Raw genomic sequence first — 20,528 nt, 5'->3', positions numbered from 1 at the left:
TATTTTCACAATTTGAAAAGTTGCTAAATTTCAATTCTTATTGATCAACTCAATTATTTACATATAACAGAAAGATTTTCCAAGTTGCCACTTAAACTTATTTAATAATAATATTATAACAATATTGAAAAAATAAAAATTTCTGAAGAAAATTGTCAATAACATGATGAAGTCTGGTAGATCAAATTATGATCTTTTCGAGTAATAACTTACTCTCTGCCACCAACAAGATTTTTGGTAAATGTTTTATAAATCAATCAGTTTCTATCAAATTAGCAATTGGCAACAGATAATTTGGTTTTACAGTCTATAAATAATTGTTTACAACTAATATTAACGAAAGCATGTATAAATATAATTTTAGCCAGAAAAAACCCTATACATTGTGGTCATAAAACGTCGACATTTTCAGGAGAAAGTAGTTAACAACATGATCTATGTTGACTGAATCAAGTCACCAAAATTGGAAATAATAGGCATATATAAATTGAAAATTCTATTTTCACAATTTGAAAAGGGGGCGTTCATTAATTACGAGAACAACTTTTAAGGATTTTTAGACTCCCCCTTCCCCTTTGGTAATACATGGTGATATTTGAAATTACCCCTCTCCCCTGGACAACATCACGTGTATTTTTAATACCTAGAAAAAGTCGTAAAATTCTAGATTTACTTTTAATCTCACAATTTTTTCTTAAATTGAGGTAAAAAATAAATGCACCTAATATCTTACTCAATCCTCTCCTCCCCCACGTGATATTAATTTTTTGTCAAACCACCCCTCCCCCCTTTAAAGCTCACATGATGAGACGCCTCCAAAGTTGCTAAATCTTAATTCTTATTGACCAACTCAATAATTTACATTGTACCAGAAAGATCTTCCAAGTTGCCACTCAAACTTAGTCAATTACTTAATTCATTATCATAGGACTTACCATCTCGGCTCATTCCTAGTTTGAGACATTTCTGCAGACGACAGTATTGGCAGCGATTTCTATTGACCCTATCGACCACACATTGCTTATTTCGTGGACACTGGTAATTGACTACCGAACTTTGTGATCGCCTGAAGAAGCCTTTGCAACCTTCACACGTGATCACTCCGTAGTGCACACCTGATGATTTGTCGCCGCACACCTTGCATGGTATGATCTCTATTTGAGCTGAAAATTAGAAAAGAAATTATTAATTTATGAACAGATCAATAATCATAATAGTAATAATAACAACTATTCTGTCCTAAGACTGATCGTGCAAAAGCACCGACTTATTTGTCTCGATTTGTGGAAACTCTCCAAATATTTGGAATATAACTTTGTGGACAACAAGGATGGATTTTTAGATAAACCAACAAAGACAGTTTTGAATTGTAGTGCAATAACAAATGATAAAGTACTGCAAATAGTAGAAGTATGATTGTGGAAGAATATAAAACTGAACCTATAATAATCAAGAAGTGGCTTCTGCAAGAAATCATTAGAAGGATAGAAAAGACTATAATGAAGAAGTATGTATGTTACTATAGTTGTTGGGAATGTAACGAAATTATTACAATACAAAAAAAAGAATTACCATTTAAGAGTAGAATGTAAAAAACTATAAACAATTGAATAAAGGAGCACTTCGTGAGTAAAATGTGGTTCTATCACACCAGGGACCTTACCTTCAGGAAGAGTTCCAATTATATATATATATATATATATATATATATATATATATATATATATATATATATACTCGTTTTCAAAAAATAATTCACACAAAAGAATTATTAAAATGTTCTATAATTATTACAATTACACCTCTTATCCAATCCAAATCCAATTATCATCAAATGAGACCATTTATATGCTCGATTTAAAAGCGGAAACATTAATTATGAATTGAAATTGAAAACTAATAAAAATGTACCAGATATGCATTATTAATTATTTATGATTAATCAATGCCATCATTAAGTGTGTAGTGTCATGTTATGTATGGTTTACAGTAACAATTGATATAATTAATTATTCACTAATGAGGAACCTGACGAGTGAAGAGATAATTCGTTTAAAAAAATCGGTTATATATTTTAATGAGAAAAATTTCATGACGTGATATTAATTATTGTTGTGATTGATTAATATTTTTTTTGTGTAACCAAATTCAGTTACTGTTTTATACATTAATAATAATAAATGCGAAAATCTGAACCAAAAACAAAAATCAAAAAGTGCTTGGAAGTTATTAAATCGTGCTGATAATTTCTGAGTAAAAAAGTTTTAGACTGTTCCTACAGAATTAATTGACAGTTTAAGACATATTTTTTATACAAGTTTGGCATCAAGTCAGAAAATCGTAATTCGATTTGAAAGTATATTTCAATGTAAATTGACGATCGGTCAAGTCGTTTTGGTAGAGGTTGTAGTCAACCATTAAATTTTTTTAACACAATTTTTTAATTTAAACATCTTACTTTGATGATTAACTCTATTAATTCTAGATATTGGCAACTTGTTATAGAATTTACTGATTGTTGATGGTAACTAATGATGATTCTTCTCAGTTCATTTGCAACTGAAGTAATTGATATATGCCTCATTTATTAACTGCTTTCTTTGCATAGAACATGATACTAAATTCAAAAAGAACAATGAATCGAAGACAAATACACATTCTCAAAAAAAAAAACTTTTATTAAAAAAATGTCCATTGATACAAAGCAACAGGAGTTGGAAGATAAATATATGCCAATGAGATAATCTTAATAAAATTAGTAAAACTGGAAAATATGCATTTGGGTTCACAATATACGATTTGATACTTCTATCGGATTTTAGTTAACCTGTCCGAATCTACCGAATCTGATCTAAAAATATCATTCTTTATCATTATTATATTTTAAACACGAATGAAAAATTAACGAGTCCTATGAGGCATCGTGGAAACTCCTTAGACAACTCATTGTCTCGTTTTTTATAGATGGAAACCCAGAACAGATGTCCTATTCCTATGTGATGGAAACCCAGAACAGTTGTTAAAAATATTATCAAAATTTCTGTAATACTGATGAATTTTATTGAACCAGTAAAACTGGGTAGAGGCTATTGCATACATATTATTATCTACATTTCCTAGTGGAAACCGATCTTCTGATTGCAGTCCCACAACTCTAACCAATTAATATTAGTAAAGCTACAAAATATCAATTTTGGTTTACAAAGTTCGAGATAAAATTAAAAATATGCAGTTGTCGATATCATGTTTCATTTACAATTCACCTGTACCAATCTACCAAAAGATAAATTGAAAGCAATAAAACGGCACGCAAGATTTCCATTGTCAATTATCACAGCTTTATCCCAGTCATGTTTTCTGTACAATAACCCTAAGTTGCGATTAGTTTGTAGTAATTAAAACTATTGTTTTACGAGCGATGTAAAATTATGCAATGATGCCCCTCGCATATAGCGATGTCTAATTTGATATAAGAAGATTATTATTACGCTAACAATAAGCATAATAAATATATGCATGTACCAGTTACATCATTCAATGTAAGCTGTACCCACACGCATTGCACTTTATAGCGTTTCAATGTGACACAGAGAACTACATGCACTTTTTACATCTGATGAATGAGACAGTTGTGGCCAAGCTGCGGCTGGGGAAAAAAATACAAAAAAATACATAAAAATAGGGCGGGGCTTAAAGAGACGCAGATAAAAAGGTGCACCACCAGTATCTCAAAAACAAGTAAAGTTAGGATATTTTAACGACAATATTTGAAAGTAGAGGGCAAAAGATGTATATCCAGCCATCACCTTGATTCTTACGACGTCACTATCAGGAGATAAATGGCAGTTAATAAAAATTCATAAAAAAGTAGTTTCTTTCGTTGTTAGTTTCTTTTGGTCGTGAGCACTGTTGTTTAGTTTACGAGACCTTAATATAATTTTTGAGTATGTGTTATTTAATTGTTTTATAAGGTGTATTATAATTTTTAAGTTAGATTCAACAGTTTATTTTATATAACCTCTATAAAAGTTTACATATGGGTGGGGTAAAAATGACCAACTGCACATCTACCCTGGCAAAGGTGTGAACAATAAAAAAACTAGTAAATTAAGTTAAAAAAGCAATTTTACAAAAAATAAATTACATTAATAGTTATTCCAACTCCGCTGATAAATAATTCTGACGAAATACTAGATCAAGGTTATATACAGTGTTATCTTTGTAAAAAATGTACCTATAAAATTTATATTTTGCATTGGTTAAATAAAGCAACTACAATTTCCTCAAATTCCTTCAAAATTAACAAAAATTCATTGGACCTGTTTGCCCTCTGCCTGTCCAATGGAGTAAAAATAGACAAATGACAAATTTTGGAAAAATAGTATAAAAACACATTTTTATTATTAGGAATTTTATGAGAATTTTACTGAACATAGTCAGATAGTTGTTTGTGTTGTGATGTAGTTTATTTGGTTCAAACAGTATAATTACTTAAAGTCAAATAGGAAATTTAAAGGTCCAATAAATTATGACCCTACATAATAGAAAAAATTACTTTAGAACAAGAAGAGGTTACTGAGCGATAATTAACCATCAGCAGATATACAAGTTGCCACAATGTATTAATTGAGAGTAAACATATCCTTATACAAATATTAATTATTCTATTAATTATTATATTTTTCAATATAAAGTTCTGACTATCTCTGATATGAAGAACTAAATGAACTATTGTTTCCGCAAGAAGACGGCGACGGTTTCAAACAGTCGTGGGAGTCCATATTATAATTTTATAACACTATTTACAGCAATAATCCGTTAAAAGGAAATTTTCATAGTTATTATGTTAATTAATTATTTATGAGAAAAATACGGCACAAAATGTAAATAATTGTTATATATATATATGAAGACAGTACACATAATTGTATGCAACTTTTAATATAACTCGGAAGCATCTGGTGACAAAATTAGAATCAATCAGGTTCTAAAGATAATACATAATTATAAATATAACTTTATTCTTCAAATTTCTAAATCTAAACCAAATGCTTTAGTAAAAAAATTATATCAATTCAGATTTTATTTGGACTGGTTATTAACCGGAAAATATATATAAATAAACTATTTATTAGTAAAATAATGCATTATTTTAATTTGGCATGACTCCTGTGAGAATCTAATGAGTGGCGACTTTTGATAAAATATCTAGTGAGCAGAACTTAAATAAGTTCAGTTGTTCTGAGCAAATATTTTTTTATGTCATTAATAATTTTAAAGATCACTAATGCCAACAATAATTTTAAAGATTACTAATTAGTGATAAAGTATTATTAAAATGATATGGAAATCCAATAAGCGGCGGAATTTGGTAAAAAATCTAGTAAGCAGAGCTTGAAAAAGAAGATCAGTTGTTTTTGTCAAATAATTTTTTATGTCATTATTAATTTTAAAAGTTTCTAATGTAATTGGTTATTTTAAAGATTACTAACCAGTAATAAAATTTTATTAAAATGATGTGGAAATCTAATAGGCGGCGAAATTTGGTAAACAATCTAGTAAGCTGTGCACAAAAACAAGATCAGTTGTTTTTGCCAAATAATTTTTTAAGCCATTAATAGTTTTAAATATTATTAACAAATAGTAGTAAAGTATTATTCAACTCCTTCGAATTCCAAATCAAATGTTTCCTTTACCATTTGCTTCAATTTCCACTGACAAATAGGTCCTCAACCAAGTTGTTTTACGCGCAATGAAAAATCTCGGCTTCGTGGCTCGTCGCCTGTATTTTTTGTTTGGAAACAGCCCACATGATATTTGATCTCTTAAGTGCTTTGCGGAATGAAGTTATTTTTTTTCAATGCGATTTTTTTCCGCTCTTTCGCCCTTTAAAAAGTTCGCCGATGAGCGGTTTATTAATGAGCGCGGCGCACTTCTCTCACATGTGGAAAAATATCAAGTCAATTAGTCTTCTTGAAAAGATTTGATAAAAAAATATAAAGGAAAAAGAGATTTTGTTTTCCGAAAAAAAGTGTTATGATATACGATGTACGGTTTTGTAGCACATAAATATGCCATGTACAAAAGTACATTGAAAAGCATTATTTATTTGTTTCAAGAACAATCAGAACTACTGACAACTGGTGGTCCTATTACCAGTTTGTTTGAAGACTTAACCTGATATTTCACGAGAGGCAACCCAGAAGATTAACTATCCTTCATTGTGTGGCGATTCTATTAAAAAAATTGTATCTAAACATACACATATACATACACTGCACACATATACATCCATTTTTTACCACTATTCTAAAACGGGCACAAAAATCAAAACCGTAAGAAGTTTAAGTAAGAAAAATAAAATTGTTTCTAAAAATCATGTTAAATGGATAGATACCATACAGTAGATTCTAAGAAAAGTTAGTATAAGAAAGTTATATTCTAAGTTTTATGCTTTAGATTTTTTATTTAAGTAGCTCTCACCGTAGTTTATTTCAAAATTGTGGAGAAATCCAACTAAACTTAGCTTTACAGATATGCAAAACGATATATGGATATGGAAAGCTTTAAAGCTAGAGAACTTTATAAGAATGCAAATTAACCTCTTAGTTTTCAAATGGCTTCAAAAAATTATCAATAAAATTGCCATTGACCATTTGGTGAAGAAGACATGTAAACAATTTGAACCACAAAAAAGTTATAAACAAGAACCACGACCAAATGAAAGCTCTAAAGTAACAGAACTTTATAAAAATACGAATTAAAATATTAATTTCCTCAACTCAGTATCAAACATTATGATCATATTCTTCAAATAAGATCTGGAGTGAAAAAACCTTTTGGGGGCATTGCTGCAACATGAAATATCTTGACAAAATATTGATAAAGTGAGCATTTATTTTTGGTGAAAATATGCTAAAGTTTTACCCGTTCATTCAAGTAAACATGTAAATTGTGAATGAAATTCAGTAAGCCAGATATTATTGTTTATAAATTATTTCCTAATCCACGGAAGCAAGCATGAAATCGCTTTACCATGGCTTTACCCTTTGTCTAAGAATGTCTTGAAAAACTACAAAAGGTTATCAATATAAAGCTCCCGAGAGGAAACCATATAATGACAACATTGACCTACATAAAATCATTTTACCATGCGTGAACTTTACGTTCGAGCAGAAATTAGAGACATACCGGATAAAACGCGAATGAAATACTAGTTCAAAATTCAGCAAAAAAATAATGTGTGAGAAGAGAAAAGTTATAGCCCAGAAGAAATATAAATGTTATCAGAAATAATAAACTTTGAAATCTACGTTCATGGGTAGAGAAATTTATCGCTTGAAGAGAAACAGGAAAAGTAAATTTCAAATTCTATAGAAACGACAAAAGTGACTGCTTGCATTGGTTACTACGCGGAGTTTCCGGGCGATATCAAAATCTATTATGAGCAGACTAATATTTTGTACGATTCCAGTGATGTACACAATCATATTTACTGCATGTTTTCTTGTCTATTTTTCGAGTTTTTCGTTTTTTATTTTTGAACAGCACAAAGAGAATGGAGAGCCACTGGCTAATAATAGTAGATTATTAGAACTATGAGATATTGTGATGTAATTTTCCAACGAAATGATAGAAGGCAATCCAGTGATTATCCATTTTTTGTAATTAAATTTTTAGTAAATTTCTAGTGAAAACTGATATTACTACTAAAACTGGTCCATTTTTTCTAAGGTATGATAAAATGTTCAGAAATCTTCAAAACGTAAAAATATGCAAACAATTTCAATTTTGCATTTTAGAGGACTACAATAACTTACCCTAAGGGAAGTTAATATTCGATCTTGTTTTATAAGTTGGAATTCTAGTTCCTCCTTCAATAAAGTAATGCTCATCAGTGGTTCTTATGAGGAGAACGAGCAAGAAAAAAGCGAATTAATATCTTCATTTTAAATCAATAATTCATTAAAAATTTCTGTAAGTGTAGATAAATCTACCAACACAGGTGTAGATATATTTTAATAAATTTTTCTTATAACTTTGTAAAAGTACACTAATCCTACATCATTATTTTAATCGAAACTAAACCACCGTTAACGATTATAAGACATCAGATAAATGTTTTACGTCCAACAATTATCTCTGCTCATTGATACATTAGTAATGTGCCACTGTCTACCCAACTTACGGTATCTCATCAATTTGCTATTTTTAATTCTCTTAATTATCTCCCACATTGGAAATTGCCACGTTACGACGCCAGTGAAAAGTTCATCGAAACGCTATTTAAAGTTTCATTTTCAATTCAAGTGCCCGAGGTGTAATGGAATATATGATAAATACGCGTAACGCAAAGGTAAAGCCAATTGCGAAGCAATCCCGGGGAAAACAAACTTAATTTAAAGTTTTGAAAGCTTCCGAAGATTACTGGATAATAGTAAAAAAATATTTTTTACCACATTGAATTTTTTTAACATCGATCAAAACTACATGTTCTATGAGATGTGTTTGATATCATTTATCCTAACCTAATAATAGAAAATAAGCTCCTAATAATATACAAGACAATTATTAAACCAATATGGTCCTACAGCCTACAACTATGGAGTGCGGCCAGTAAATCGAACATAACTATTCTACAAAGGTTCCAATTGTTATTCACTATTCACTATATCACAGTCATTTTTGACATGTGATATAAAATTGTACTATCATAAAATCTACTATCATTCTAATTTGCTTCTAATTTATCTTTCATAATGTGTGAAAACTTCTGTGATTGCTAAATTAATAGTTATCTTGATTAAAGTAAAAACATCACATCTGGGATAGTTGAAATAAAACATTGGGGCTGGTTGTTACATACAAGAATTATATACAAATTCAAGTGAAGAAGATTGGGTAGAATGTACAGTTTTCTGGTATATACTGTAAAACAATTGACAATAGTTATGGAATTATTTTTACTGGGTAAATAAATAGTTACAGCATCTATTCATCTTTATTTAGTGGAAATAAACAACTTTATTTAGTTGGGAATGAACCAGGTACTAGTTTGTGTTAGCCCACAATATTAACCATTACACGTAAATAAAAACAAAATTTTGTTTTCTATATTTTCAAATTAAATTTTCCTCAGAAATGCAATTTTCAAAATACACTATATCATACCCCTGTTATTTCTATTTATGAAAGGAATGAGAATAAAAGCACAATAAAACAAGTTCTATAATAGCAGTTCAATAGAATCAATTCGATAAACTCAAATCTATTTATAGAGTAAGTGAAAGTTATACAAATAAAAAACTGCGCAGTAACAAACTCTTTTTTATGAATAGTAGATAGAAACATTGATGAATGCTTTTTTAGCTAGCAGAAAATTTGATGAAGTATTTGCATTCAAATATCCAAAAAGCTTCAATCAAATTTATATTTTGTGACTGGTAGAATAAATATAGGATTTTTTTTTCAATGTAGAACAGTGCATAGCTGAATGCAGCATGCATATTTTGCATTTGTTAATTCAATCAAAGGAAACAGTATCATTCATTACATTATTCGTACTTGGTTTATGTGCCATTGAATAGCGTTTGTCGAATCACGTTCACACGTAGGCTGCAATTGTTGGACATTCAACGGCCTTTAGTAAATAATGACCGGTTGTTTATTTCTAATAATAAAATAGATTGTATTTTCGATTTTTCCCATTCCGTTTCTATTCACTTGGCGCTTTTTCAAAACTACGTGGCAACAACGTTTCCGTGTCAAGCATTATAGTAATAAATAATCATTTGAGAATAAGCAAAATAGGACTAATGGTGCATGGCATCATACTTTAAAACAAATTTGCTGAAACTTTTTATACCATAATTTAAACTTTTAAAAAGCGTTGTTTTTTTTGGAAAATTTGAAAAAATCAGATTTTTTGAGAATTTTGAAATTTTTTGAAAATTTTGAAAAATTTGAATTTTTTTAGAAATTCTGAAAATTTTGATTTTTTTTTAGAAATTCTGAAAAATTTGATTTTTTTTGGAAATTCTGATAATCATGAATCATGGTACATAATCCAAAGAAATACAAACAAAATTTGTACTTATTTTTGAAATATCTGATAACTTGATGTGCATATGTCTAATAAACATCTTTCAACGCCAAATGGCATTTTTTGAAACTTTTTTTATTGGATCTCCAAAATCGCTGGACCTGCCTTTCAAAAAATTTAACATTTCTTCAATTCGGCAATACAAGTGAAATATTATTTGAATCCTTCAAATCGGACGCCCAGTTCTCTCAAAGACTGAATTGCCATTTTTGCACTTTTTGCCTAGTATCGTCGAAGTGGCTGGACCTGCCTCTGCCAAAAATCTAAGCACTAGCACGTCTCCCCATCAATAGGAATCGAATGTTTCGTGAATCATTCAAATCGGTTGATCCGTGCTCTCGAAATCGTCGACGAAATAATGTATTCTCACATACATCCATTACCATAGAAGATATATCATACCATAGAAGATATATCCATTTCTTCTATGGTATGACAAGATATTCAGAAGACCTCAAAACGTTAAGATATGCAAAAATTATCATTTTCGATTACTATAACTTACCCTAAGGAAAATTAATAATCATTTGAGTATTAGGAATCAAAATAGCAAATACTACAATTTCGTTTAAAATGATTTTAGAAAAATTGATATAAGTAGATAAATTTTTCGCAAATTGCTGTATGTGGTATAATAATGCCTTGATAACACGTTTTTCGTTCTTATGTAAATCTATGGGCCTAAATAAATGCTAAATCCAACCAAATCAGGAGTGAAACACACATTTATACGTGGACCTACCATATAATGTATCGAGCGAACTACAAAATAGAAACAATGAAAATGCGAGGTTAACGTACGATACGCATAAATTGGAATGGAATATATAATTATATGATGATTAACATGTTTTATTATTATCGTTATATTACACGGCATTATAATTCAATTTTTGACAAATGTCATTAGAGGAGATTAACATTAAACATACAACGAAACAGTTAATTTTCAGATTGTATTAACTAGACACCAAGTTAGATCAAATGTAATCTACAAGTTTGAAGATAGTCATAATATGTTAAAGTTTAAATCTCTTATATAGAATGTTTATAAACAGAAAATCTTATACAAACAAATCCATTAAGAAGAGACCGTGTCATCCAAGAAATTATCATAATGCTTTTATAAACAATGAATTACTGTACATCGTGATTAATTATGATCGTGCTTGTACAAGACGTCTTATCCACATTGTCATATCTTGGTGTACTTATTATAAACATATGTAAGAATTGTGAACTTCACGCAATAAAGCTTAAAGTTAATACATAATAAGTAGCTTTGGTCGTTGACATATAATCCGAAATACGTATAACACGTAAAATAAAAAAAATCATAATTGGTTAATAAAAGACATAATTATGAGATTTTACAAAATCTACTTCGTTATAACCGCAGTCACAAAATTATATTTTTGGCCTATTTGATATAACGTGAATTCATTGACCTCTCGTAGTGTAAGTTATAGTAATCACAAACAAATCGAAAATTTTTGCATATCTTTACATTTCTAAACCTTCTGAACATTTTGGCTTACCTTAAAAAATAGATGTATGTATGTATCTATGTATATGTGGATACAAATTTTGGTCGACGATATAGAGAGCACAGATCAACCGATTTGTAGGATTCGAAAAACATTCGATTTTTATTAACAGGGAGACGTGCTGATTACTTTTTGGCAAAGGCAGGCCCAGTTGTTTGAGAGATACGAAACAAAAATTGTTAAAAATGGCAATTCAATATTTAAGAGAACGAATAAGATATTAATAATTCAAAAAACATTTTATTTGTATTGACAAAATGAAATACCGTTTAAATTTTTGCGAAGGCAGGTCTAGCCGTTTCAGAGATCGAGTGGGAAAAGTAAAAATAAATGCCATTTGGTGGTCAAAAATGATCATTAGACATGTGCACATCAAATTATCAGATATTTTATAGAGATTTTAATAATAAGTATGAATTTACAAAGGTTTCTGAATATTTGGCAAATAAATTTTTGCGAAGGGGTTAGCGGTTGAAACAAATGCCATTTGGCGGTCAAAAATGATCATTAGACATGTGCACATCAAATTATCAGATATTTTATAGAGATTTTAATAATAAGTATGAATTTACAAAGGTTTCTGAATATTTGGCAAATAAATTTTTGCGAAGGGGTTAGCGGTTGAAACAAATGCCATTTGGCGGTCAAAAATGATCATTAGACATGTGCACATCAAATTATCAGATATTTTATAGAGATTTTTAAAATAAGTATGGAATTAGAGCTTAAAAATTCAAAATATCAGAAAAATCGAAATATAAAAAAATTCAAATGTTTCAAAAAATGTCAATTTTTTGCAAAAATTTCGAAAATCTCAGAAATTTCATTTTTTTTCAAAGTTTTCAACTTTTTTTGAAAATTTTAATTTTCGGTACGGGGAGTTTCAGCAATTTGCCTTAAGGCACGATGCCAAGGCCCACTAGTTTTAATTTAATTACGAAAAATAATTATTACTGGTTAATAACTGCATAAAATAAAATATGACAAATTCTATTAAGTTTTATTTCCGTCACCCAAATGAAAATAAAAGTCAAAAACTACCCATTACATAAACTACGAGAATTATATAATAAGTATACAATCAATTTCTTATATAAAACCACTGCCCATGGGCTTGGTGATGTTCAGGCAACATGCATTAACGCACATAACTGCATTATCTCAGGCGATACGTCTAATCACATTTTCCGACTTGAGCAAAGAATAAGGAAAACACTGTGCTCTTGGGCTAATGCCGGTGCGAGTTCCGTGTCCAGCGGATTTGATTTTGAGCGGTCGTCACCCTTACGAGGCGGGAGGCGCGTGGGTCGCGGCGGGAGACCGGCCCGCGGACATGTTACACCAGCGCTGCTTTTGCCTACCGGAGGGCAGTGCCCTTAAAGTGGGTGCGTCGCCTCGAACAACAAGCGGTAACCCTTACAGGACCGTAGTAAGGGGAATATATTTATGAATTAAAATATGTACGTTATTATTTCTGCTTTTTAAACACCAATAACACTAACACTAGATGGCTTTAAATATAACAATTAAATTTTGAACGAAATTAAAAACGACTTTGCTCTTTCAAATCTTGCATAATATTTTGCCTAGAGTACTTTATGTAATACCGATTTATTAAGATTTTTATTGACATTACTTTGTTCATTACATGATTTTCGTTAAAATGTATATTTTAGGAGATATTTGCAAAAAAAACGAAGAAAAACGCCAAAAATATATGAATCTTTAGTGGCCAATAACCTGAAAAGTATTAGTTTTTTTGAAAAACTATAAAAGACATTCTTTTAATTAGTTATTTTGAAAAAATGTAATTACACAATTGAGAAGGGGAGTCATTCCCCCGGGGGGTGATGGCGCAACCAGAATTGTTTTCACTTTTGAACTTGAGGGTAAGATGAACCTAATTCCAAAATTTCATTCAATTCGGAGCACAGTAAAAAATTCAGAGATTATACTCTTTTTTCCTCTCCGTTTACTGCACTATATATAATTATATTACATTTGAAAAAATATTGCATTATTTCTTTCTAATTTCCCATAATAGATCTAGCCAAACTATTCTTATTTTTAGTGAATTTTATAACATATATATATATATATATATATATATATATTTAATTTCTCTTAAACACATTGTATAACTTAAATAAATAAATAAATAAATAGCATAACATTCATTAGTTCAACATAAATTATATTATAATATATATAATATTTTCCCAACAATTTCAAACACACGGACTTTCATTTGACGGAATGGATGAAAAAATCTTGCAAAATGTAATCATTTATATTACAAAGGAAATTGGTTGCAATTTAATAAACTATATATCATATATTATCATATATCATATATTATACTATAATAATAATATTATACTATAATAATAAACTATATATCATATATTATACTATATCATAAAATCATAGAAAAAAACTTGAATGTAATACCAATTTTACAAGTTATGTATTCAACATATTAAAATAAAATTCTTATAGCGAGGCTTAAAGGTCTGCGGGTAAAAAAGTCCACCACCGATATCTCAAGAACAAGTAAAGTTAAGAATGTTGTAACAATAATATTTGAAAGTAGAGGGCAAAAGATGTATAACCAGCTATCACCTTGACTCTTACGACGTTGCTATTGGGAGATAAACGGCAATGTTTGAAAATCCATAACAGAAGTATTTTCTTTCGATTTTAGTTTTTTTGTGGTTGTGAGCACTGTTGTTTAGTTTACGAGACCTTAATGTAATTTTTAAGTATACGTTATTCAATTGTTTTGTAAGATGTGTTGTTAATTTTAAGTTCAATTCAACAGTTTTTTATATAACTTCTATAAAAGCTTCCATCTGGGTGAAAAAAGACCAACTGAACCTTTACCCTGGCAAAGGTGCTAACAACAAAGAATAGTACATAAGACAGTAAATTCAGTTAAAAAAAGAAATTTTACAAGAGATAAATTAAATTGATAGTTATTCCAACTCTGCTGATGGATATTTTTGACAAAATACTAGATCAAGGTTATATACAGTATTATTTCTCTAAAAGAATGTACCTATGAAATTTATATTTTGCACTGATTGAATTATGTAGCTATTATTTTGGAAAATCCTTTTAAAATCAAAATATGACATTGGACCTGTTTGCACCCTGGTCGTCCTATTTTATCCCGACTATGTGATAAAAAAGTCCAGGTGATAAATTTTTGAAAAATAGCAAAAAAACACATTTCTACAATGATGAGTTAGATGGGAGTTTTACTGAATATAGCCAGATAGTTGTTTGTTTAATATGTGTTATTTGCTGTGATGTAATTGGTATGGTTTTTACAATATAATTGTTCAAAGTCAAATTAAACCTTTGTGAAATTTCAAAATTTTTACAATAAACGCAGGAAATTATAGGAAATTAAAAAAAATGGATCCCATTTCCAATATATCGAAAAAAAAAACTAATAAAGCAAAACTCATCAAATATGATAGTGACAAAATATCAAAATAATGCGTCTCTGAAAAAATCCTTTTTAGTGATATAATAACCCTTATTACGCGTTTATTACAGGGATTCCTCAGTATTTGTAATTCAACTCCCAACTATTGGTGACCCGCTAAACGGCCATGGCGATATAAGAACGACCTTTAGTGGAAATGGACCGCGGCACCTACCACCCATTATGACAAAGAACGTCGACCTATACGGTAATAGAAATGAAGCTTTTTCGGTGTATGTGCAGCCCTACAATTCGTGCGTTGGCCCGTCCGTCACCTAACCCCACAATTCTTTTATTACCCGTAAATTTACTCTCACACTTGGTGTAGTATATATTTTCATATTGAGGTATATTAATTCTAGGAACCATAAATATGGTCATACACTCTTAATATACATATACATACATACACACACACACACACACACATATATATATATATATATATATATATTGCAAGATCACTAGTCGATATAATGAACAAAATTATCAGTACATACATACAAACCAGGAAACAAACACAACATACAATTTTAAAAGTATTAAATATTAAATTAGAAGTTGAATAATGAAATTATGTGATTCCTAAATTGTAAATGCAAAGATCAATACGAAATCACCCCATTTAGAAATGATGGGGTTGACAGAACTATATTCAAGATCAAATTACTAGAAGTTGTAAGAAAGATGAAACAAGGATGAAAAAAAAAACAAACAAAATTACATAATCAGAAATTAGAAAATTTCTTTTAAGTAATTTTTTATATTATGATAAGTATCAAGTACTAAAAGGGCAGAATTACGTTTATACGAATTACGAAAAAATTCTGAAGTTATACATATTATATATATACATGTGTGTGTGTGCGGAAAACCCCCAATAATTTATTTCTATAATTTTTAGAACAAAGGTGAAATATATTGATTATAAGATGATCTTTGTATCTTATTTATATCCCCAAGGGTTGTTAATTGTGGAAATCGTGGGCTCGGTCATATTAATATCCAACCTAACATCGATGTCGTCGGTGTGCGTGCGTTGCGTAGCAGCGAAGAAGCGTAGGCCCAAAGCAAAGCGTTCGGTTAAATGTCAATGACACCGCAACCACGTACATCGAGTGGTTTTGTGGTTTGGTCAGATCCAATACGTATTATCTTGTACGAGAGCACAATAATTTGTATCAGTTATCTTCACACTATATCATTGCCAAATGATCGGAAGCATATGAGTAAATGAATGATAAGTACCTAATAACCGCATGTGATTCCGAGGCAGAGGTATGATTAGCATCAGCTATCAGAATCGAAAAAATGAAGGGCAATGTCAAATAACGTAACATACAACTGAGTAAGTATTTGTAAAAAAACTACTTAAACTATAAGTGGAGGATGTTTTCAATTTTCCATTCTTCACCTCGAATTGAATTCGCAGCCTTTTTATCCTGCGTGCCGCCACTGATGTCAACATGCATGTGCGTATTTTGATGTTGAAGCACTGCCAGTGGCGGCGGTGTAGTGCTGTCGGCCAAGGGGGCGCCCGTTTTGGACCCTCCAGCCGCGCCGCCATTGTCCCAGCCCGGAAACAGATCATGGAATGCGCCCTCCATACGATTGGAACACAACACGTCAAGGCATTCGTCCACATGCACATCAAAGCACCGTTCACGTTTGTCTTGTCACATACAATTTGTCTCTACCGAAACTGCTTCCCTGCACATAAGCCCAACTCGATAGTATAGGAAAAGGTTAACTTAGGAAAGCCTGAGAATCACTTCACTGGTAATAATGAATAGTATAAATGATAAATAGTAGTGGCGGACATAGCTCATGGTTAGCATGTCCGACTCACATGCCAGAGATCGTTCCTAATAAAATAATGAATTGTAATAACGAATTTGTATATGATAATATAGAATTGTAATTGAATAAGTTAGTATGTATGAATAAAAAAATAGTATCAAGCTAAAAAAAATTAGAAGAAGCGCAATAGCATTAGTAGAAAAATGGAGAAGATGGATTTAGAAGAAAGAAGAATGAGTAAAAACGAATTAATAGAAGAAGTATTTGAAGTAAAATAATGTCTTGAGTTAGAATTTGAAATGTTGAGTTAAAATTGATTAGAATTAGAAGTAAGAAATAGAATTAAATATAATGTTGAATAAATCAAGAAATGTTGTAGGTGGCTAAATGCTCCGTGTAAGCGAGGCCAATAAAAATTAAAAAAAAAATGATAAATAGTAAATAGTAGTAAAGATAATTTGAAGTGATTTGAGAAATGGTTCTCCGGCTTTGATAAGTTATAAACAGAGAATTGAAAAAATGTGCCAATTTAAAAAATATTAATTTAATAAAAAAATAATAATTTTGGATATAATTACGGCAAATGATTTTGATATATTGGAAAACTGTTTATCACTAAATTATGATAATTTTGATGAATAAATTTGTGGAAATATCCTGTCGAGCTACGACCGTGGTGGGTGATTGAAGGGAGTGTTTCGGTTTCTTCGGGATGTGAATTGTGCGAAGGGTGCGCGCACCGAAAACACTACGGACACGCGACCCTTTGCTATAAACGATTCACGTTGTCCCAAAATAAGAATACATCACTGCACATCGCTTGTTCGGCTTTTGTGCGCTGATCAGATGAGCATCTATCATCAGATGTAGCGCCGATGATGACGCCGATTCTTTTTTTAAAAGATCGCCGAAGCGGCGGCACGTCGCCACCGCCGAAAAACGCCTCGCGTTGAGGTCATTCACACGTACCGCGCGCGTCCTATCTCTCGCACACACTTATTATTTACATAATACGCAATGCACAACGGGGATTCCGGAGTGCTTAAAATGATTTCGCGCGCTTTGACGACAGTCGGTTTCGACGACTCGGATGCCTAAAAGGAACTAAAAGAAAGAAAAATGAGTAAAAAGTAAAGGATTCGATTCCTTGTTCGTGCAGAGCTTTTGGCCTGTTCGGCGGACACGCGAGCGCGATCAAGCCGATACTGAGCGGCCGGTGCAGGCGAAAGCACGACCGACGTCCGTCACTACACACGTGTCGCTCCGCTCGGTACGGCCGGTACGTTCGGTACGATCGGTTCTTTCGAAATGTGACTGCGAGTCCTTAGCGTCGCGAACGCACTGAGCGAGTGAGTACGCTGTTAGATAACAGCCCGTTATACGATGACGTATACCGAGTCCGCGCATCGCGATGTCTTCTCGCTCACACCAACGCAACGTAACCGAGTTCATTGACTCCCGTACACTCTCTGCCAAAAATACGACTTTTTTTTTCTTTTTTTTTCTATGTATGTGTACGTGTTTGATAATGTCATCTATGGAAAGTAATTGATAAAAAAATATAAACGGCCAAATTTTAATTACAAGATAAAAATTATTTCATTTTATGACTCGCATTGTTTAAGGTTATTCATCTCTGCACCGCGGACTACATTTTTATATATAAACCATTTGTGCAATAATAGTAATAAAATAATAATAATAATAATAATCGTTATTATTGTTACTTAAGAAGCATGTGGACGCAGCAATGTTTTGCTAGAGAGCACGCGCTCGATTCTCCTTTGTGTTTATATTTAACGCTTAAAAGAACTAAACATAATCCTACTTAGTCTTAAGCCCTAACTACATAATGTACACTGAATGCGATTACTTCTGAACCAAGAAGATTTATGGACTGATGTACTAATTTGGAACAAATTCTTTAAATTAATAAAATTAAAAAATCTATGCTAAAGGTCTAATCTGGCTTTTAGTAATTATACTGTCTAAACCAAATGAACTATCCAACAACACATAACTTAATTCTTAATTTTATAAAAATATGTTTTATAGCTGTTTTTCTTAAACTTGTTATCTGTCCCTTTTTGACCCTAAAGGCGGCGTAAGAAAAGAAAGCCAGGCCATAATCAGATAGAACTTTTTTTAATTTAAACAGATTCACAAAATAATAGCTACATCCTACATTATTCAACGAACTTGAAATACTAATTTGAGAATGAGAACATTTTTTATAAATAATTCATTGTATAACCTTGATCTACTATTTTGAAAAAAATATTCATTCATTTATCTCTTGTAAAAATGATTTTTGAACTTTAATTACTATTTCTCATTATTTACACCTTTGCCAACGTAAAAATTAGTTGATCCTTTTTAACCCACCCACATGCAAGCTTTTATAGAACTTATGTATAAAAAAACTGATGAATATAACTTAAGAATAACAATACATCTTACAAAACATTTGAATAACGTATATCTAGAAATTATATTCGGTTATCATAAACTAAGTAACAGAGCTCAAAACCAAAAAATTCACGAAGAAAAAAAATATTTTTAGTATGAATATTAATACATTTTTGTTGATTTTCTAATAGCGACGTTGTAAAAATTAAGGTGAAGGGAGGTTACGCATCTTCTGCCTTCTACTTCAAAATAGCATAATTAAAAAATTCTATATTTTGCTTGTTTTTGAGATATCGGTGGTGTACCTTTTCACCCGCGGACCTTTACGCCCCGCTCTACTCTATGTAAAATTTTCATATAATAATTTACTACCGTCAGGAAAACATATTCAAATCAAAACGTTTTCATGTTCAACTGTCACACAGTTATGCAATAGGTGTTAAATACGCGTTCTGTTCAGCCAACACAATCTATAACGACTGTCAATGGCAAATACTTGTACCAGTATGCAATCTTTATCTCGGCTGCAATTATTGATTGTGATCTTATATCATAATATTTGATTAAGGTTGCATCATGCAATAACAAGAAACTAGGAAATGGACATAGTAATTTAAAAACCAATTTGCTTATAACATCATCAATGAAAGCATGGATAAGTAACATATGTTTGTTACTGTCTTTGCAGTGAAAATAAAATCTATAAATATTTTTTTTTCTAAAAAACAGTTATTAATAATTTCCTTGTATGCATTCTTAAATAAATAAATTAAATATTGATAATAAGTATCAATATATAATTTTTTGTCGAACTTAAAAATTGACTAAATCGAATGCCAATCCGGGTATGGCGTCCGGGTTAGATGTTGATATAAACATTGCTAGAATTGAGTTGTATCTCTTATAATGAATGGAGTTAATTTAGTGATAAGCGATATTTAGATAACAATACAAAACACATAATCAAGACTTCTACTTCCACATCATATCGATAACTAGGAAAAGTCATGATTTTTTGTGAGAAACTTCTAAAAACCAATTTAACCAAACAAGTGATTTTGTAAAGATAGTTTTAATATTGCTAATAATATTTTTAACATTATTACCTTATAACTTGCAACAGCAACATTGTTAATATCGATCAATATAACACTCACTTTATTAACATTTGTCACAA

General features: G+C 30.7%; 1 protein-coding gene across 1 annotated transcript in view; it reads right to left on the bottom strand.

The window, feature by feature from the left end:
• LOC113378333 (probable nuclear hormone receptor HR3) overlaps positions 1-20,528 on the bottom strand; it is a 134,597-nt gene that overhangs the window by 80,083 nt on the left and 33,986 nt on the right. The window contains exon 2 of the mRNA XM_026618873.1: positions 936-1,163. Within this exon, the coding sequence (XP_026474658.1) occupies positions 936-1,163 (228 nt within the window). The remainder of the gene's footprint in view (positions 1-935; positions 1,164-20,528) is intronic.

This window comes from Ctenocephalides felis, unplaced genomic scaffold (genome assembly GCF_003426905.1).
Source record: "Ctenocephalides felis isolate EL2017-DRISC unplaced genomic scaffold, ASM342690v1 CF-g0.4_SCAFFOLD_01886, whole genome shotgun sequence".
NCBI lineage: Eukaryota > Metazoa > Arthropoda > Insecta > Siphonaptera > Pulicidae > Ctenocephalides > Ctenocephalides felis.
The sequence above is the reverse complement of the archived record's forward strand: the minus strand, read 5'-3'. Positions and strand labels throughout refer to the sequence as shown.